Below are 22,304 nucleotides of genomic sequence, written 5' to 3'. Positions count from 1 at the left end.
AAAACATAGTTCGTTCGTAGAATGCTGCAGCCGCAGCTCCACAAATAAGAGTGCTAATCCCCTTCGCTCTATGGAGGTAAGATATGTGACACGTTTCAATGGATAATGATAGGATTCGTTCGCAGCTTACCGGAATCAGATGTATTTTCCGAACGTCGACTGTAGTTGTTCACAGATAGCATCCGACGCTTTAACAGGAAACAAGGAATCCCGGTATCTCAGTCTCTGACGGTCCTCTAAATCCACATAGGTCACGATTTCTCACATCACGGTGCAGCTGGAAAAATTCAATTATTGCTCCAAACAAACACCAGCCTGCTGCACTCTCGAGTGGGTGCTCTTCAAGGCGGGGGTGTAGCCCGCCGAACAAATCGCTGCTACCGCATTTCTTTCACATTCTCATGCGAACCAGAAACAGCACTCTCAGGGGGGTTATCAAAGCCAACAGTTCTTTATTTGGCAAACCAGCACGGACAAGTCGCGTTTCGGCTCTTAGCCTTTGGCAATTGCGAATGCGAACACGCCGCCATTCTTTTTAAACCACATTACTTCAATCACAGTATGTATGGCATGAACATAAAGAAAGGACAACAGGATAGCAAATATATCGCCATCTTTTAATGTGCAATTCTAACATGAAAAGAAAAGACATACATTTCAATGATCATGATAGTTCATCGTGGGTTAGAGAAAGTGAATGCTATTCACTAGTCGCAGTATTTAAAATATTTACAATACTATATTATATGTATGTATGTGTCTGTGTGTATATATGGATTTATGTATGTGTGTATGTATGTGTATAAGTATGTATGTGTGCATATTGCATGTATGTGTATGCGCCTGTGTATATGCAAGCGCGCCTGTGTATATGCAAGCGCGCCTGTGTATATGCATGTGCGCCTGTGTGCAGTATATATGTGTGAGTCTGTGTGTATGAATATATATGTATGTGTGTATGAATATATATGTATGTGTGTGTATGTGCATGTCTGTGTGTGTGTGTGTTCTGGGGGTCCCCACACATTGGCGGACTATTCTATGTTCATGGATTTAGTGAGCCCACCTAGGATGCACCAAGATTACACAACAGTTTACTCTACGCTAGAATGATTCAATCATAGTCGTAACACAGCTCAATCTTTGGGGCTCTTGACGTCCGCTCAGCAATTTCCCCATCCGAACAGAAAATTCAAATGGAGATTGACCAATGACAATTAAATATGTCAAACCTACTGACCAAGTTGGTCGATTTTCATCCGTGCGGCCAGATGCCCTTTCACTAAGTTTACCTATGCTGGGCGCTGGCGCAAATTTGTCATTTCGTATGGTGCCCAAAAATCCTTCCCTTACAAGCTAAACTGGTATCCTTTTGTTGTTTAGCCCTGCAAAGCCTTGTGGTTGACTCTACGAAAGTTTTTCCTCTAAACAGTTTATGCAACTGTGATATCTGAACTTGGTCTTGACGTTTCTCATTTGTGTGTACTTCAAGCCGATGCATATATGCTCTGAGGCATTTGACACCTAAAACTGTCTTCCTCATTGCCATCATTTCATCACGATGCTCATGTTAACTTCAGGCTCTTTCAGTGCCACTGCCTTACACCACCATTTGAATGCGTATCAAGAGAGAGAGAGGACCAGAAAGCTAGTCCGTATCCCCGGGGTTTATATATGATTAATCAAAAGGAGACTAGCTCATCTATTACGAAATTACCGAAAGTAAAGGACTCAAGTATGTTTCGTCAGGGGGTGGGAACACCTGGTAAGTGTGTTCATGAAGCCCTCACCCACCAACCTAGTTGGTGGCATGCTTCATCATCTGGCCCACCCAGTGACACCTAGCGTGTCCCGGGTGTGCTTCGACGCCTGATTACAGCGGAGCAGGTATGTTGCTGAGTGTGCAGTGAACTGCACACTCAGCCACCAACTTGCCACCAACTAGGTTGGTGGGTGAGGGCTTCATGAACACACTTACCAGGTGTTCCCACCCCCTGACGAAACATACTTGAGTCCTTTACTTTCGGTAATTTCGTAATAGATGAGCTTACACCACCATTTGTCAGGACAAATTGTTGCTGAGGGGTCCTCCTTTCTAGGCATCCTTCCTACCTAAGGTTGTGACTCCTTTCCACAGTGACCAGTTGTTCACTGTGTCAATGTTGTTTGTCCAACATCTCCCTTTGAAAGAGAAGGGGAAGCTTCAATCTCCTAGACCCGAATTCTGCGTTTTTACTTTGACTGCACAAAGGTCCACCAAGTAGGATTTTCTGGTGCAAAGAAGGGCATGGGGGTTAAGGAGCATTCTTGTCAAAATGGGTTGATCTTTGTTTTAAAATCTGCTACACACTTGCCAGAAAGGAAGCCCCCTGACGGCTGCTACAGTGAGTGTAGCACAAAGCGTTGCCTGTTCTAAAAATCTGCCAGGCTACAATATGGGCATCATTACATAAAGTCACGAAGCACCACTGAAGGTTGCTTTTCCTACTCAGTTCTGCAGGACTTTTTGGTCTGAGTCCACTTGCCAGATCTTCCTCTCTGGGAGATACTACTATGACATTTTTGAAAAGGTGAGGAATTTGCAGTTAAGTTTTAGCAATGCTCTTTTTGGTGGATAGTCTAACCTCCGAGTACTCCCTGCCAGCCATCTTCTATGGGCTAGGCGCTTCTACATTTTAAAGGTCCAAAGACAGAGATTCGTCATAAACTGTCTCAAACAATAGTTCTGCGCTCTATGTCCAAGGAGAAAGATGCAATAAAGTGACATCAATGTGCAGAGGTGCTGCGTATATACTGGTTAAGTCAATTGTGGATGTATGAAGTCAGAGTGCCACCTAGCAGTGCACGGTAACATAACTAGAATAACCCTCAATATTCAGTCTGGCACCTGGGTATATTCTAATGATGAATAATCTGCAGTTAAACAGAGTTTACTCCAGAAAGAGTGTTACAAGAGGTAGGCAACTTGTTTCTTTGTCTTGCTTTGATGGCTTCTTTCAAATAGTGCTATTAAAGGAAATTGTGATTTACAGGCAAAACATTTGCTGTGTTTATTCTATATAAATGTAACTTGGGCTTCATGGTGGGACAAAGCAGTGCAGGGGTGCAGTGCTTAATTTAAGCCTGTGTTTGCAGGTGGGGTTTACTAGTACTTTACATTTTGGGCACTGGCACTTATTTTTCCTCACCAGACTCTGTTTCAGAGCAAGAGAGAGAAAAACAAAAAAGGGGGAAGAAAGGATGATGAGAAAGAAAAACACTGACAAAGATAAAAAGCGCAAATGAAAACAAACCTGCAAAAGTGAGATGAAGGGTCATGCATTTCTGGTGGTGGATGAAAGAGGCATGAAATAGACTCAAGACTATACCGACATGGTGTATGACACCCATATGGCTGGGTAGGTCTGACCGCGGGCTTCTGAGCAAAAGCTTTGGCCAGCCACTTATTATTGTACACAGCACTGCAGCCAGTTTACGTAAATATTACAGAAAGTTCTAAATTACTACCAGTCTTTGGTTAGACAGTGAATTACTATTACTTTTTAATTGGGAAAGTGACCCATCTTTCAGCGTGTGTATTTTTCATTTTCATTTACTATAGGACACCTGGATGCACTATTGAGAGGTCTAGTCCTAGGTAAGCTGGGAAAAGCAGGACACAAACCAACAATTGATGAGGCACGGCGCCGTTTTAAGGACCATGTAGATGGAAAGCAAGTTCTTCCTGCTGACCTCAGAAGTGCGGTGGGTGTCTACCTATCTTTTGTAATAAGTGATCTATGTATGTACATAAATGCTGGGGTATCACCTGTAGCATGGTTTGTTACTTCTGCAGTGTATTCTACATTGAGATCTTTCATTTCTTCAAATGTATCTCACTTTCTAGTGTGCATTAAACATTTATTTAGCACTTTATCATTCTTTTCTTAATTTCTGTAGGTGTATGTGACTGTTTTAAAGCATGGAGATGGTGCTACTCTAGACACAATGCTTAAGGTAAGCACCTCTCATGTCTTGTCCATTTCCAGAAGTGGGAATTCAGCAGTTTAAAAATGGAAGATGTGTGTCAAGTTCTATTTAGTGATTATTCTGTAGTACATTTTTAATGGTTGTTGTAACAAGGGGATGGCTCTCTCCTGTCCAAGAGGGATATGTTTTAGCTCTTAAGAACTGTTTGTGAAATGTGCTTTTTCGCTGTAAGGTGTTTATTTAGGTGTGGGTGAGGGGTTGTTCTCCATATCACGCGCCCATATTGATACTAGTAATTGCACATTGCCTTAGTATTGGAACTTTCATAGATTCCCATGCTTTTGTATCATTCCATGTCGTCGGAATGAGAGTCTCGGTAACAAAAGTACCATAGCTGTAGGCACAAAAGAGAAAGGAAAAGGCCTAGGCCTCATTCCCTTTTGTAGCATATCACCCTCTTTTTGTAAAAGAAACCAAACTCCGGCATCAGCCAATCGGAAGCGCCTCACCCCTTAGAAACCTCCTGAAGGAACCTCAGAGCCTCAGATTTTCTACCGCACGTTGTGCTTAGGGAGTCTCCTTTGAGCTCTGCTCAACTTCTACTCTTCAAGGAATTTCTTCAGGATTTTTTCTTCAGATTCACTTCAGGATTGTTAGCTGCCTTCCAGGATGTCTGACAAGGAGAAGAAAAAGGCCCTTTTCAAGCCATGTTCCACCTGTGGCAAGAAAAGGCTTTTTGTGGAGGATAAGCACAAAGACTGCATCTACTGCCTCTATCCTGACAACAAGGCTGCGGACTGTAAGATCTGTCGCACCTTTTCGACCAAGACCCTCCGGGACCGTGAGGGTAGGCTTCTGACATGGCTCCAGAAGCTGAAATCCAGGAAGGATACTGTCTCTAGTGACAGTGAGGATGCAGCATCAAGAAGGTCAGTGAAGAGGGGTAGGGGTTCCCCTTCTCCTTCTGTGGATCGTTCTACTAAGGCCTCAAAAAAGACCCCCAGTGAGTCTGAGAGACAGGCTCCCAGCAAATCTCCTCACCGAGGTGAAAAGGAGAGGGTAGGACCAGCTACGCCTTCCAAGGGTGAGAAGACTACCTCAGCCTTCAAGAAACCCTCTTCCCAGTCTTCTAAGTCCTCGACGACGAAGACGTTGACTGAGGAGTTTCCGTCGACGAAGAAATCTAAGTCGAAATTGAAATTGGTTTCGGGGAATCGTCGTCTAAGAAAGAAGGGTCGACTGCAGGTTCATCAGCGTCGACGGGATGTTTGCCGACGACTAAGGCACCGACGAGTACCACGGCATAGACGGAGGATTACAGCGTCGACATCGACGACTCCAATCTCGTCGACGTGTGTACAACTGTCGACGACTGAACAGTCAACGCTATTGTCCTCTGAAAAGAGAATTACGATTTCTGTAACCAGAATTACGCCGGGAGAGTCTGGATAAGAAATACAGGGCACCCGATGATGGACCGGCGCCTTGACGGGTCATCCAAAACCAGAGTCATTTATCTCACAGGCAGCGCAGAGAAAATCTCGTAACCCATCTGTCCCCTTAACAACTCCTCCGGACAAGGAAGGGCGGAGATTGGATAATGCGGGGAAAAGATTCTCATCGATGGCGAGTCTTCTAGTGCGAGCTGCAAATGCCCTGGCGATCTTGGGTAGAAACGACCGCCAGCTTTATTGTGATATCGCCCCGTTCCTAGACCAGCTACCTCCAGAGTCCACATCAGAGGCAAAAAAGATCTTGCAGAAGGGAGAAGCGACGTCAATGGAGATCATTGACTGTGCAATGGACATTGCAACAACAGCATTTCGTTCCTTGGCTGGGGCGGCAGTCCTCCGTCGCCAAGGATGGCTGAAGGCTACTTGGTTTCGGCCTGAGATCCAAAACAAGATCCTGGATCTTCCCTTTGATGGGGAAGCATTATTCGGGAAACTGATTGACACTCTTCAGGAAATAAAAAAGGACACGGAGACTGCCAGGTCCTTGTGGACCCTTCAATACCGCAAGTCTCCTTTTAAGGGATCCAGAGGCAGAGGTAATAATTACAGGGGATCCTATCGACAGCAGCGCTATTCCTTCACTGGCTCAGGTTCCCAGCAATACAGTCAGCCTTATCAACAGAGACAAGGCCAGTCTTCAAGCTACTCCAGGCCTTACAATAAGGGGAAACAGGCTGGACGAGGACGAGATTAGTCCAAGCGCCAATAGCGGCCTCCTGGCTCTTCCTACTGGACCCTCCTCCAAGAGATCCTCAGTTGGAGGCAGGGTAACCAAATACCTTCAAAACTGGTCCAGGATAACATCGGACCGTTGGGTGCTCAACATCCTTCGGAAAGGGCATACCTTGGAATTTACGCAAGTCCCTCCACCCAAGCCCCCGCCAGCCATTCCATCGAAACACCAGCGTCTCCTGCGGCTCGAGGTCCAACAGATGCTCCCGAAGGGAGCGATAGAGCCGGTCCCCTCAAATCAAAAGGGACAAGGATTCTATTCCAGGTTCTTTCTGGTAAGGAAGACGCTAGAGAAATGGCGCCCCATTTTAGACCTCAGGGAGCTCAACACCTATCTCCTCTCGGTGTCGTTCCGGATGGTCTCTCTCCAGGACATCTTGAAGCTCATCAGCCCCGGGGATTTCATGGCCACGCTCTATCTCGAGGATGCGTACTTCCATGTCCCGATTCACCCAGCACACAGAAGGTTTCTACAATTCACAGTAGCCAAGAGCCATTTTCAGTTCAGGGTTTTACCCTTTGGACTCCGCTCAGCCCAGAGGATTTTTACAAAGGTGCTGGCGCCAGTAGCAGCATTTCTGCGAAGGAACCATTTCCAACTCTTCCCCTACCTGGACGACTGGTTGTAGAAAGCTCTGTCCAGGGAGGCAGTGCTGGACGCTGTTCAGGCTTGTACAAATTTGTTTCAGAATCTGGGACTCACTCTAAACAACGAAAAGTCATCCCTGGTCCCGTCCAGAAAGGCTCGTTTCCTGGGAGCCATCCTTGATTCAAAGGTCTCAAGAGCCTTCCCTACTCCGGAAAGGAGGGAGAAATTACAGACCTTGGCTCGGGACTTACAAGAAAGAAGGTGTCTTTCAGTACGCCGCTACAAATCTCTGCTGGGGGTAATTTCATCATGTATTCCCCGGATTCCTCATTGCAGACTAAGAATGCGTCCTCTGCAGGAGCAATTAGACAACCAGTGGAAGCAGGTCCACTGTTCATTCAAGGACAAGGTGACCATCACTCCAATGATGAGGGAAGCGGCCTTATGGTGGGCAGATCAAAACAACTTGTCCGAAGGTCTATCCTTTGTAAGCAACCCGTCTCCTCAAGTAGTAACAACGGACGCGTCATTGGAGGGTTGGGGAGCAGTTGCAAGACCTGCATGTCAGCGGTCATTGGTTGCCCCAGGAGAAACAACTCCACATCAACCTTTTGGAGCTAAGGGCGATATGACTGGCTCTGCAAGCTTTTCTTCCTCGCCTGGGAGGTTCGCAAGTGCTTATCAGGATGGACAACACCACGGCCATGCACTATGTGAACAAGGAAGGAGGAACCAGATCTCGTCCATTGTCGTAAGAAGCTCAACAGGTCTGGGTGGGAATGGGCGATCCTTCAGGGAATATCGCTAAAGGCAGAACACTTACAAGGAGTTCTAAACGAGGACGACAACAGACTGAGCAGGTCATCCTCAGTCAGCCACGAATGGGAATTGAACCAGCGAGTTCTGGAGGAGGTCTTCAGCCAGTGGGGCAGACCGAAGGTGGATCTCTTTGCCACACCGACCAACATGAAATGCCGGTCTTACGCAAGCAGATTTCACCATCGAGGATCTCTGGGGAATGCGCTTTCGATAGCCTGGTCAAGGACATTTGTCTACGCCTTTCCCCCCATACCTCTGATCCTGCGGCTCATCAGGAAGATCAAGGTGGAGCAGTGCAGGATGATCCCGATAGCCCCTGCTTGGCCGAGACAGTTCTGGTACACGGAACTCCATCTGTTGTCGCTAGCTCCTCCTCTGCCTTTGAGGGTTCTACCAGATCTCCTCACAATGTCCGAAGGACAAGTTTGGCACCCAGATCCACAGTCATTACACCTGACAGCATGGCTCCTGAGCAGCGAGAGTTTATGAATCTCCCCATATCAAGAGAAATTAAGGAGGTCCTTTCCCAGGCAAGGGCTCCTTCAACGAACAGGACTTACCGCCTTAAGTGGAAAAGATTTTGTTGCTGGTGTAGGAGAGAAAAGATTGATCCTTTTGCTTCCAAGCCTCATCAGCTCCTACCTTATCTGCTGTCCTTGGCTAAGTCGGGACTAGCCCATTCATCGATTAAGGTCCATTTGAAGGCAATTTCGAGGTTCAGAAGGTCTGGGTCTGGGCCTTCCTTGTGGTCTTCCAGGATTGTCAAGCAGTTTCTTATGGGCTTGTTCAGAGTCTATCCACCAGTGAGACCGCCGCCTCCTACTTGGCATTTAAATCTAGTCCTTTCTCAGCTCATGAAAGGCCCATTTGAACCAATCCATCGTCCTGACATGAAGTACCTTTCATGGAAATTGGCTCTCCTCCTCGCTCTCACGTCGGCTAGGCGTGTTGGAGAATTGCAGGCCTTGACTATCCAAGAACCTTTCCTCCAATTCAAAAGAAACACTGTAATCATGAGAACTAACCCTAGGTTTATGCCTAAGGTTCCCTCGGACTTCCACTTGAATGAGCCGGTCATTCTGAAGGCGTTCTTTCCTCAACCGGCTACACCAGCAGAAAAAACATTGCATTCGTTAGATGTACAATGATGCTTGAAATTCTATTTGGAACGTACTAAGGGATTTCGGAAATCCTCCGTTATTTGTTCCCTTTGGGGGTCCAAGCAAGGGCCTACCTCTATCCAAACAGGGTATTTCAAGATGGATCACAAGTGCCATTCTGCATTGCCAAACTTCAGCAGGAAAACCTCTGACTGGTAAGATTCGAGCGCATTCAACAAGATCTGTGGCATCTTCAACGGCCCTCTTTGAGGGGGTACAGATTAAAGACATTTGCAGAGCTGCTACCTGGAGCAGCGTTCACACCTTTACCAAGCATTACTGCTTGGAGTCCTTACCACAAGATGATGCTGCAGTAGGACAGGCTGTCCTGAGGAACCTCTTCCAATAATTGGTGAGCTTTCCTTTCTATCCGTATTACAAATTTTGTATCTTTGTCATGTTGGCTATTGCAATAATTTAATGACAATAAATGTGGTTTTGTTGCTAACTGCTTGCTACTCTGATAGAAAAGCATGGGAATCTATGAAAGTTAAAAATACTGGGGCAAGAAAACAAGTTACTTACCTGTAACTTTGGTTCCCCAGTATTGGTAACTTTCATAGATTCCCATGCGCCCACCCACCTCCCTGAGGAAAGCTCAGCCTACAACAGATATGGTGTCTAAGTACACAACAGCTACGAAAATCTGAGGCTCTGAGGTTCCTTCAGGAGGGTTCTAAGGGGTGAGGCGCTTCTGATTGGCTGATGCCTGAGTTTGCTCTCTTTTACAGAAAGAGGGTGATATGCTGTGAGAAGTTGGCCTGATATATGATGCTCACTAGTTCTAGTGATCACCTTGTATCAGTCCAAACAACCCTTATGGTGATTGGTTGTAAAGTCCACCTTATAGACCAGCTATCCTAATGGTAGCATGGACAAAGCAGTCTTAGGCTAAACTCTTTTGGCATGTGAAGCCAGCTGTTTTACCACATATAACCCCTTGAATACCAAGTGAAAGGACACGACACAGGTTGTTATGAAAATAAACAATATATTTATTAACTAACATACACCTCTGAACTCTTTATGAGATCAGAGGGCTAAGCACATGACAATCTCTTAGGAAAAATAAGTTTAAGTTGCACTAATTACAATGTTGCCCCAGGGGCACAACAAACCATATTCTAAGTAAGTGGAATGTGAAAGTCGATAGAAGGAATGGAGCTGTCCAGGGGCTGTAGGATCGCTGGGACCACGCTACCCTAACTTTAGGTAAGTAATAGTCTAAAAGTCTATGGAGCCTTGAAGAAAGATGCTGCAGGTGACCAGGAGGAAGATGTCCGTGCGATCCAAGGGTGGATCGGTGAAGAGGAGAACCTGAAAGAAGAGGGGACAATGTTCAAAGTCACTAGCCAGTGACTGGAGTGGAACCAGATGTCGTCGTCTCGATCAGGTGAAGAGTGGACGCTTGTCTCTGCAGCCATGTGGACCAGGAGGTGTCTTCGACGACCAGGATCGAGGCAAGAGCTGTCCCACGCAGGCTCTCGCTGTCGGCGGTGTCGGATCCGGATTTGGAGTCAACAGGCCTTGGTAAAGGCAACCCATGCGGTGAGTGGAAACGGCGTCTGGTGTGGACCAGGAGGCTCTGGGGTGTTTCTCCTTTGCAGGGAAGCAAGGGCCAAACTGGAGCAACCAGACCAGCAGATTGGATTTCAAGGTTCGTCGTCCAGGAGGTCACTAGCCAGCCGGCAAGTGACCAGACAACGCGTCGAGCAGCAAACAGGCAGAAGGGCCCCACGCTAATCTTGTGGATGCTGGAGGGCTTGTCTTCGGTGCAGGAGCTGCTCGGGGCTGGGGCTTCTCAGTCCCCAAAGCACTTGGTCGAGGTTACCTCAGAAGTCGTGCTGGAGCGAAGTGCTGCTTCTTCCAAGATGGCCTGTCCCACGTGTCTCATCACACCCACGGATCTCAGCTGTGCTGCAGATGTAGGTAGAGGTCGGAGAGGTCTGGGAATCCAGGTCTCGTCGGCCTCTGAATTCTGGATCCTCGAGGGAAGACGACAAAGGGAAGCCGCTGGACGCTGATGGTGCCTGCTTGTGCAGGGTGGACACTCCTTGCCCACAAGGGAGATTTCTTCAGTCTTCTGTTCAGAAAGTCGAAGTCCAGAGTTTCTTGTAGAGTTTCAGTTCAGGATTAATCTAATTTGGAATGGGACCAGCTACTACCTTTATCCTGCTAAAGGGGGCTGTACTACGACTAGGTCCCTCCTATGGGTGGGACCAGGAAGGGGGGTGGTTACACCCCTATCCTTTCTCCGGTCTTGCGCCACAACTGGGGCTGGAGAGCCCCAGGAACTGGTTTAAACCGGTGTATGCACAGGGACACCTTGTGTGCCCCAGGGATGTCTCATTCCTTTCAGCCCTGGCCTACCCAATACACAAAATCCTGTCTGGGGTGGTGCTAGCACCTCCCAAGGCAGGAAACCCTTTGTCCAAGCCTCCCTCGCTGGAAGGACTCCAGCAGCAGGAGGTCAGACTTGTGTCTGTGGTGGCAGCATCCATTTTGTGATGCTGAGGCTCGAGTTAACTTTAACCGGGGTTCACAGTTACATACATGTTGTGTCCCTCTAGAAGGGTGGATTGCTACCCCCGTCGCCAGTATTCCAATTCGTATGACACCTTACTCAACATGTTTTGATAATGCTATACCAAAGTTAGCAATAACCGCGAGGATTATAATGCACTTAAGAGTATATGGTATAGCGTTATCATGGAAACAGCTAAAGGACATGGTTCCGAAAGCTGTAGACAGGCTCAGCTCATGCTAGAGCACCATCTCACATAATTCCAAGCACTCTGCCTTCAGGATTGATAAGGCCTGCCATAGGAGTGACTGATAGGAGGATATGTGTCCATTTTAGGGTTAGATATAGGGATACTATATCTAAAGCAAAGGGTGATTACACCACCTTGCCCCAGCTGATTGATCAGCCAGTTGTGTCAGATTTGGATGGCCAGCCAGGGGTGGCATAATGCATGCTGCAGCCCCAAGGAGCCCTGCGTGCACCTATGCCCTGGGTACCTAAGGTACACTGTACAGGGGCTGATAAGGTGACTCAGTATCCAATTAGATATGTACCTAAGGTACATGGAGTCCATTTTAACAGAGCAGGAAGCCTGGGGTCCTGAATAGCAGGATCCCAGGCCATCTAAGTCGAAAACCAGCAAAACACCAGGCAAAAAGTTGAGGGCAATCATAGTCAGATATCCACCTTCCTACATATGCTACAAAAGGGAATGAGGCCTAGGCCTTTTCCTTTCTCTTTTGTACCTACAGCTATGGTATTTTTGTTACCTTGACTCACATTCCGACGACGGGGAAAGATACAAAAGCATGGGAATCTATGAAAGTTACCAATACTGGTAAGTAACTTGTTTTCTTCTTCACCCTGTGAGTCTCTACAGGTGCCAGACCTGAAACTTTCGCAATATCTCCTGCAGAATGACAGGAGGGCTCCATTAGCCTTCATTGTTACTTCGTCCCCTTCCCTCCAAACATGATGAAAATGAGCCAGCATATAGGCACTTCCTTTTGTTATGTTTATTTTTATATCAAGTTATGTCCCAAGGCGGTATACTGGCGCCTTTCCAGGTGTGAGGATAGCTTCAAGGGGAATTACTCAGAGACAGCTTTTTTTTTAATTCAAGAAAAGAAGAGGAGGTTCTGAATTGTGACTTCATCCCATGCATTAGAAGCAATGTATAACAAGACTCCACCTCCTAACATGTTATTGTATGTGTGCTAGTAAGAGTCTGGCTGAACGGAGGTGCCTGGGGATTTGGTAGAAATGTATGTGGCTGTTCAGATAGGCTGGGCCTGTATTTTGTAGTGTTTTGTATGTGTGGGTGAGAAGCTTGAACTGTGCCTGCTTGGGTATTGAGTCAGTGGAGTTCCTTCGGGTGTGGTGTGATCCGAGATCGGCATGGGAGGTCAAGGACGAGTCTGGCAGTTGTGTTTTGGATACTTTGTTAGTTGTTTAGATGTTTTTTGTTTAGACGGTGTTCCTGTAGTCCTTTCAAGATGAGCTTGAATCCCTCTGTTTTGCCTCAAGTTCCGTGGATCCTTCAGGACCTCTATTCAGACTTCTGTTGAGTCCTTCCCTGATACTAGCTGACTCTTTAAACTCATCCCACTCTGCCGCCAGCACCAGGCAGTGGTGCAATGTCTTTGCTGCAGGTCCTCTCGTCTTTCTTTATCAGCATCGCTAGTCTCTACAAATGTCCATACCAGATTAAGCTCTGACTCCAATTGCTGATCTGGATCTGGTTTCAGCTAATGTGCCACCGATTTCCTGCTATATATAAACATGGCTTAACTTCTCCAATATTAGGGTGTCTTTCATTGATTCACACACTTGAATATTCCCCGTCGTCTAAGTGGGAGCCCCACGGTAAATAAATTAGCAATTAAAACCAGCAATATATGTATATAGAAACATAATTACATACATTGTAAAACCATAAATACTTATAAATACCAAGGATAGCAGTAACACATAGGGAATACATTCAAAGAAAAAAGCACTTTCATAACATATGCAAGTCATTATGTTAGTCCAAGCTACAGCCAATCAGGCGCAAGCACCCCTCTAGAACCTTCTCCTCAGAGGCTCAGGCCCTCAGATTTTCTACCGCATGTCGTGTGAAGGGAGTCTCCCTGAGCTCTGCTCAGTTTTCAACTTCCTTGTGGATTTCTTCTGTTTTTCTTAGATGTCCTGAGGTAAGATGTCTTTATTTCGTCCTTGAATTTTGGAAAAGGTGATGGACAGAGTTTCTGAATGATGCAGAATACTCCTACCCAGTCAAGAGATCAGGGCTTGTTTTTATTTCGTCCTTGTGCTTCTTGTGGGAAGTTGCGGCTCTTCTCTGAGGACCCTCCCAAGAAATGTATTTATTGCCTCTATCCAGGGCATGAGGTAGGCAAATGTAAAATTTACAGGACTTTCTCCACCAATACCTTTCAGGACATTGAGGGGCGCTCCTTTGGTTGCAGAGGTTGAAGGATTCACCTCTTTCTGATGCAGAAAGCCTTGCGTCAGTGGGGTCTAGAGCCACCTCAAAATGTAGCAGTGTGCAGGATATGCCATCTCCATTCCTGAAGAACAAGAAACTTGAACTCCTGAAGGCTCCTGCTGTCTTCTCCTCTTCCTGCTACGCCCTCGAGATCTGACTCGGGCGTCCACGGCTCCTTCTACGCATGTTTCCCTTAAAAAACGTGCAAAATCGTCGACTAGACCGTCGATGGTCGTTCCGACGACGAAATCTGCTGTCTCTACCTCTCTGACGACGACGACCGTGACGACAACTTGTGCCAGCGGGTCGTCGACGACGTCAGTGTCGACGACCCGCACGATGGTGTGTGTAAGCTTCAAGTCTGTCTTGTCGAGGACTCCTATCACCTCGTCGACGTCGAAGAAGGGAGTCTCGTCGACATCAAAATCTTCGTTGATGCCTTCTGTGAAGAGAGCCTCTTCATCGGTGGTTGCTCCGTTGACGACTGCTGTGGTTTGCCGTCATCTGATTCATCAGCACCTTCATCGACGGTGGTGTCCCGTCGACGGTGTTATTGTCGTCGACGTCTTCTTTTGCATCTTTGGCCTCTGGTGCCATTTTCATCATCCAGTTCAGGGGCTCCTGCTGTTGACCCTCTGCACCACCGTCGGCATGTACCTTTGGCTCAGCTTCCCATTCCGCATCACTCTCCACCTCCATCACCTCTTTTTGCAACTGCTTCAGAGCATGACTCTGATTCCGAAGAGGATGTAAATGTTAGATTCCGGGCAGCTCGAAGCCCTTCGGAACTGGTTATAAAATGTCAGGACTATGACGACGATCAGGAAGATCCTTACTACCATGAGGACGAACCTTCTGCTCAGGTTCCCACAGCGCAAATACCACTCTCCCTCATTTCTAATCTCCAATATATGCTGGTGGATTATAATAGGCGATTTCCACCTTCTCACCATTGGTCTCCTCATCCTACAGTGCCTGCAACAACAGCGGCTCCTCCCTCTACTGCAATGCCTGAGCCGTCTGCGTCTTTTGCACCACCTACTACCTCAATTCAGGTTCATGCAACTGTTTACGAGGATGATGACGTTTGCCCAGATCGGGAAGACGGCGAAGTTGATGATGATGGAAACGTGGCTGATTGGGACGATTATCAAATCCAGACACCATTGCCGCCACCTTCGGGTCCAGGTGATTCCCCTCCTGTGGATATAGCGGGTTTTCACCAACTTATGGAACGAGCGGCGCTCCCGATGGTTCTCAAAGATGAGGACTGGTTTCTTTAGGACTCAAGAGTCAACCATTTAAACAGGACCAGGCAGTGCCTATAATTGACTTCATCTGGAATGAGGGCGTCAAACTGATGCAGACGCCAAATTCAATCCCGGCGCTTCTTTCGTGCGTTTGGAGAAGATATATAGGGCGCCCCAGGGTTCTCCAGCCTGCCTGGTAGCGCAACCTAAAAATAATTCCGTCTTGATGCCATCGGACTAAAATTCTACACTATGGCTTTTACCACTGTGAGGGCTGCAAATTCTCTGGCCATTCTGGGACAGTATGACCGCCAAATGTGGTCGGATATGTCTTCTTTTATCGACCTCATTCCTGAGCCCTCCAGAGCAGAGGCTCTCAAGATTCTTCGGGAGGGAGAGAGAGCGTCATCTGAAATCGACTGCTCTGTGGACATTGCATGCACTGGTTTTCGTCCGTTTGCGGGAGCAGCCGTTTTGCGTCGTCGGGGCTGGCTTCGTTCTACCTATTTTCGCCAGGAGGTTCAGGCGGAGATCCTCGACATGCCCTATGACGGCGAATCGCTGTTTGGCCAGCATGTGGCCGACGCACTTCAGTCCATAAAAAAGGGCACCAAGACGGCTCGTGCCCTGGGCACTTTGCAGTTTCGCAAACAGCCTTTTCGTGGTGCACGCGGACTCGGAACCTCTTCTTTTCGCAGCGGATCCAACCAGTACCGCTCCTACGGCCAAGGAAATCAGGGGTATTCCTCCCAGTTGCAGCAGTCCTATCGACAGCAGTCTTCAAAATCCTACAGAGAAAAATCTTCTTACAGAGATGCTCCGCCTCTAAGAAGCAATGACTTGCCTTCCCCGCTCCAAGTTGGAGGTCGAATCTCCCTCTTCTTTTCAAATTGGTCTTCAATCACCTCAGACCATTGGGTGCTGGACATTGTATCAAAGGGCCATGCTTTGGAGTTTGTCAAATTCCCTCCAAACACTCCTCCATCTGATCCGCCTCTGGCACACCAAGGTGTTTTTCCAACCGATTCAAATCATGATTCAGAAAGGTGCCATCAAAGTGGTTCCCAAGTCTCAGAAGGGGATGGGATTCTATTCCCGTTTTTTCCTCGTCCTCAAGAAGTCCGGCGAATGGCGTCCGATCCACGCCTTACGAGCCTTAAACAAGTACCTGAAGTGCCAATCCTTGATGTTGATGTTGGGGGGTTTTATATAGCGCACTGTCACTCCAAGGAGCATCCTGGCGCTGCGACTTCATTGCTAGTGGATTAGTAGGGGTTTTTTTGGGGGTTTTTTTTTTTAGCTGAATTGAAGATGTTATATGTGATTTAAACAGGAGATTTGCAAGTTGATTCGGCTAGTCCGTAAATCCATGTTTTTAGGGATTTTTTAAAGATCTGTTCTGATGTGATTGAGCGTAGTTGAGCAGGGAGTGTGTTCCAGGCTTTGGCTCCTAGAACTGCCAGTGATTTTCCACCCTTGGTGGCAAGTCTGAACTTGGGGACAGTCATCAAGTTAGCCGAAACTGACATGAGTTCTCTGGTGGGGTGGTATCTGTGAAATTTGTTGGACAGATATTTTGGACCGCGTTTGTGGAAAGATCTGAATGTAATCACGAGGATTTTGAATAGTATGCGTTTCTGAATGGGAAGCCAGTGCAACATGTCTAGGGCGGCTGAGGCTGATGATTTTCTGGGCCACCTCAGGACAATCCTTCCGCATGCTCACGCTTGTGGAAATTCTCCGCCTTCTCTCGAAGGACGATTTCATGATAACCATTGATCTCCAGGACGCTCATTTCCACGTGCCGATACTACCAAGACACCAGGAGTACTTACGCTTTCAGGTGGGGAGCAGAGACTTTCAATTCAAGGTTCTGCCTTTCGGCCTTCGCTCCGCCCCTCGTGTCTTCACGAAAGTCCTGGCTCCGGTGATGGCATATCTACGTTTGAAGGTCGTTCAAATCTTGCCCTACCTGGACGACTGTTTCATCAAGTCGCAATCTCGTCACCAGGCGTCTCTGGACAATCAATTCTGTCTGACTCTATTCCACTCTCTGTCTGTCCATCAACACCGAGAAGTCTCAGGTCGATCCAGCTCCCTGCAGGACTTTTCTAGGCCCCACTCTGAATACTTCGCTGGCGAAGGCATTCGTGTCTCGAGCGTCAGTTGCGGATTTTACGTCTAGTGTCTCTCATCCGTTCAAAAGGGTCCGTTTCAGTTCGTGTATTGAAATCCTTTCTTGGGATGGCGTCCTCCTGCATCTCCCTGATCCCAAATTGCAGGCTCAAGAGACGCCCAATTCAGGAGGAATTGGACAAGCAATGGAGTCAGGTCACCGGCTCATTCAACGATCTGGTTCTGGTGACCGCTCGGATGAGGTCCGCTCTCTAATGGTGGGCTCAACCGTCAAACATCGCTGCCAGTACTTCTTTCCTGACCGTCGCTCCAGAGCTCATCCTTACCACGGATGCCTCCCTGGAAGGCTGGGGCGCACATCTTCAGGGGCTATCCATAAAGGGCAAGTGAACCCTGTCTCAACGTTCCTGGCACATCAATAGACTGGAACTCATGGCCATTTTCCTGGCGCTCAAGTCTTTCCCTCTTCTGCTTCAGGGAGAATCTGTGCTCATTCAAACAGACAATACCACCAGTATGCACTATGTGAACAAACAGGACGGCACCAAGTCACCGCTCCTTTCTCAGCTGGCACAGAGCATCTGGGACTGGGCGCTCTGTCACCAAATAACCCTGACAGCGGTTTACCTATCAGGCATCTCCAACATCCTAGCGGACTCCCTCAGCAGGTCCGCCTCTTCGACCCACGAGTGGGAGTTGCATCTGCCAACTCTGGATTTCATCTTTCGGTTGTGGGGTCGCCCAAACATGGATCTGTTTGCGAGCCCGGTGAACCGGAAATACCCGTCTTATGCAAGTTGGCTTCCCCATCAAGGGTCATGCGGGAATGCCCTTTTGAAGGACTAGTGCTATCTATTCGCCTACGTTTTTCCGCCGATTCCGCTGGTTCCTCGAGTGTTGTGGAAAATGCGGAGACAGCCATGCCACATTCTCCTGATCGCTCCCAGGTGGCCTCGACAAGCGTGGTTCTCGGAAATGCTGCTTCTCTCACAGTGCGAACCCATCCGCCTTCGTCCTAGAGCGGATCTCCTCACAATGGACAAGGGTCAGATCTGTCATCCGTACCCCTCCTCTCTCAAATTATCGGCCTGGAACCTGAGCACCTTGAATTTGCCCACTTAAATATTCCACCAGCATGTAGAGACGTTCTTGCCATTGCAAGAGCTCCGTCCACAGTAAAGACTTACAAGCTAAAGTGGAAAATGTTCTGTCACTAGTGTGCCTCTGCCAACATCTCCTCTCCTGCTCAGCTTCTGCCGTTTGCTCAATCAGGACTTTACCACTCCACTTTGAAGGTCTTCCTAGCGGAAATCTCTTGTTTCCGGCAGGATGGGTCTTCTTCTCTCTACTCTTCCAGAGTCATTCGACAGTTCTTAAAAGGACTATTCAGGATGTTCCCGCCCATTCAGCGTCCTCCTCCTACCTGGCATCTCAATGTTATTTTGGCGCAATTGATGAAGGCACCTTTTGAGCCCATTCACAAAGCGGATTTGAAATTTTTGACCTGGAAGGTGGCCCTTATTCTTGCCTTGACCTCCTCATGTCACGTGAGTGATATCCATGCCTTTACCTTTCAGCCTTCTTTTCTTCAATTCAAACCAGACTGTGTTGTACTTTGCACCAACCCGGCATTCAGGTCTACGGTGCCGACTGATTTTCACCTCAATGAACCAGTGTTCTTAAAGACTTTCTTCTCTAATCTCAAATCTCTAGCGGAGCAACGTTTGCATTCATTGGACGTTAAAAGATGCCTTAAATTCTACATCGACAGGACTGCGCCCTTTCGTAAGTCTGATCAACTGTTCGTTGCTTACGGATGCATGCGCAAGGGGCGTTCTGTTACCAAGCCAACTATTGCACTTTGGATTTCCTCAGCAATTTAATTTTGTCATCAGAAGGCCGGCAAGCCTCTTCAATCACAGTACGGGCTCATTCCACAAGGGCGATGTCTTCCTCTACTGCCCTGTTTGCGGGTGTGCCGATTCACCAACTATGCCGAGCAGCCACGTGGTCCAGCAGGCATACTTTTACAAAGCACTACTGCCTCGAGACGATCAACAAAGCTGATTCAGCAGTGTGCCAAGCCGTGCTTCGTAATCTTTTTAAATAAGGTGAGCCTCTTTCATTCCCTCCGCCTACGTGAGTAATTTATCTGTCTGGCAGCATTATGTGATTTCATTGCATTGTATGCTTATGAACTGCTCTTTTGCCTTGCGGCCAGCTATTACTGCTCACTATTATATTCAATACAAAAGGGGATGATGGTAGGAGCGTTTGAGCAAATCGAACACTCACCCCCAGTCAACTGATCTGGGTTTATTCCATCACCCTTCTTTAGCTCACTCCGCCACCCTAGTTCAGACATGGCTGTTAGATTTGGGGGTCTCTGGTTGGCACAGGTAAATACTTGTGACAAGCAGGGACCCTCTCCTCTAGTCAGGATAAGGGGGTCACCCTCTAAAATAACTCCTGCTCACCCTCTAGGTAGTGTGTCGCAAGCAGACCAGGCTTATCTCAGAAGCGTGCTACAGGTTAAGCATTTGTGAACACATACAGCAACTCAATGACAACACCACAAAAGGGATACCACACTAGAATTTGTATAAAAAAAAAACTTCATTATATAAAGGCTTAGCACAAAACCCAATAACATTTTAAAATGAGGCCGCAATACTATCTTAGTAAAAGCGTTCTTGGTTACAAAAATTGCGGATCTTGAACAAGCTGTGCGAGTCGTATTTCCTCAGTTCGACTCTTGCGGTGATGTAATAAACAACTTAGTCTCACGCATGCAGCGGACGCGTCTTGTCCGATGCGCTGCACACAAGGTGCGAGTTACACACAGTACCTGAGAAATGCGTCTGACGTGGACGAAATGCTGGCAGGCGTGAAGGCAAACCAGGGACAATGTCGGCAGCTCTGAGTGGAGTCCGGCTCGTTGCAGGTGTCTCAGGGCGAGGCGTCAGTGCGGGACTCTGGGGAGCGATGCGGACAGTCCTTGTATTTTGAAGCATTCACTGCGCTAGGCGTTCACTGCGCTAGGTGTTCACTGCGTAGGTGCCGGTTGGGCCGTACCTTCGGTAGCGAGGGGGGCTGATGTCCTAAATGCTTGACAGCGTGGCCCAAGGCGGACGGTATGTGGTGTACGGGCCGGGCTCTGAAGTGCGGGGCGGTCTCTGGGATCAGGAGCGCAGTGCGAGGTGACCGGTACGCTTCGAGTGTACGGGCCGTACTCCGCCTGGTGATGCGCTCCAATCCTGACTTCTAGCGGTGGGGGCGACTAGGCGAGCAGTGTGGCGCAAAGGGGGGAGGAGGATGCAGAGTGCGGGCGGCCCTTGCTGGACAGTGCGAACACTGCTCGGACAGAGCGGAGTCACGCGGTGCGGGCGGCCAGGCACAGCCTTCACAACAGACGGGGGGACGAGGCGCACTGAGATCGTGGCTCCAGCGGCAAGGAAGATCGTGCAAAGTCCAGCAGCTCGTTAGTGAAGGCAGGAGGTATCCAATAGTCCTGGGACTCCGTTCAGGGGGCAAGCTCACCCACAAGCCCTTGGAGATAGTTAAAGTACAAGCAGAATAAAGTCTCTTCAGTCTTTTCCTCTCCTTTCACAGCAAGGCAACCACTGCAGGCCAATCCCCCAGGTCAGGGACAGTATTCCTCCTTGCAGCTTTCCCATTTTCTTCTTGTCGGGCAGAGGTTTTTCTTGGTTCAAGCAGGATCTAATTTCTTAGGAGCAGGGCTCCAATATTTATACTACAAATCTTTTGTTCTTTGAGGCCAGGGGGCCTTTGCCTAGTTCAGTCCAGTTCTTGAGCACTTTGTTGACATGAAGCTTCCTTCTTTCAGGGTGCAGGGCAGACATCAGACGCTCCACAGGGGGTGGAGCCAGCATTGTGGTGGCAGAGCACAGCCCTATTCAGAGTCAAGGGGCACTCCTCCCACCCATCCTGGTGTAATCTTCCTATTCACCACCTGGCTGCCCAGCCTGTCTCCTGTAATTCCCCTTGCCCTGTCACACACAGAAACCAGACCGCAGATACATAGCCTAGCAGAGGCGGGCTGAAAAGGTTAGGCAAGCAAATACCAACTTTGTAAAAGTGGTATTTGCAAACACAGAATATTAAAATAAACTTTACTAATAGATGTATTTTGTTATCCTGAGTTCAGGCATACTAAACTCGAATTTCTACCATGTTCCCTGAGTTTGTTAGGATCATAGGATGTAACAATTTTAACAACCCATTCTGGCCTATGAGAACAGGTAGCCTTGCAATAGTGAAAAACTAAATTGGCTGTAATTCACTATTAGGACATGCCACACACATCAGGGCTTGTCCTTCCTTCTGCTTACAATGCACCCTGCACTTGGGCCTACCATAGGGGTGACTAATATGAAGTTAAGGAAAGGTTTAGGGACTGGCAAGTAGGTGCACTTGCCCAGTCAGCATGACAGTACCAGACGGCTCGCAGGTTATGCAATGGCAGACCTTAGACACATTTTACCAGGCTGCTTCTGTGGGTGGCACAACCAGTGCTGTAAGCCCACTAGCAGCATTTGGATTTACAAGCCCTGGGCACTTCTGGTGCACTTTACTGGGGTCTGACAGTAAACCAAATAAGCCAATCATGGAATCCAATCAATGTATACACTTTATTCAGGGAGCACTTGCACTGTGGCGCTGATTGGCAGTGGCACAGTGCTCTGAGCAGCTAACACCAGCAAAACACATAAGGCAACAGCAACAAAAATGGAAGGAAGACCCACGCCAATGGTTCCAGGTCTAACAATGACCATATGCAAATCAGTCTGACCCAGTGCTTCATGGGAACAGTCCTGCCCGTACTGCCAAGCCAGGTCTTCCTTGGACTGGAAACAAGCATCCTGGGACTGGTTTCAGGTTCATAACCCTCATCAGCCAGGCTATCTTGAATCCAGTGGCAAAGTGAGCAAGGGACTCACACCTGAGCATACCCTGCCAACTTAAAGCGAACAAAGCTATACAAAAGGGGATGATGGACAGAGCGTTTGAGCAAATCAAACACTCATCCCCAGTCAACTTTGGTATCTCACTATTCTATTCAAGCATGTGAATCTATGAAAGGCACCCCGATACTGGAGAAG

At 47.9% G+C, this 22,304-nt stretch overlaps 1 protein-coding gene across 2 annotated transcripts in view; it reads left to right on the top strand.

Annotated features, from left to right (window-relative positions):
- Positions 1-22,304, top strand: part of NPEPPS (aminopeptidase puromycin sensitive) — a 1,004,488-nt gene that overhangs the window by 860,889 nt on the left and 121,295 nt on the right. For both annotated transcript variants that reach the window (XM_086924308.1, XM_086924309.1), the window contains exons 18-19: positions 3,602-3,744; positions 3,940-3,996. In XM_086924308.1, coding sequence (XP_086780434.1) covers positions 3,602-3,744; positions 3,940-3,996 — 200 coding nt within the window. The remainder of the gene's footprint in view (positions 1-3,601; positions 3,745-3,939; positions 3,997-22,304) is intronic.

Source organism: Lissotriton vulgaris, chromosome 5 (assembly GCF_964263255.1).
Source record: "Lissotriton vulgaris chromosome 5, aLisVul1.2, whole genome shotgun sequence".
Lineage (NCBI taxonomy): Eukaryota > Metazoa > Chordata > Amphibia > Caudata > Salamandridae > Lissotriton > Lissotriton vulgaris.
Note: the sequence above shows the minus strand (reverse complement) of the source record. Positions and strands in the feature narration are given on the sequence as shown.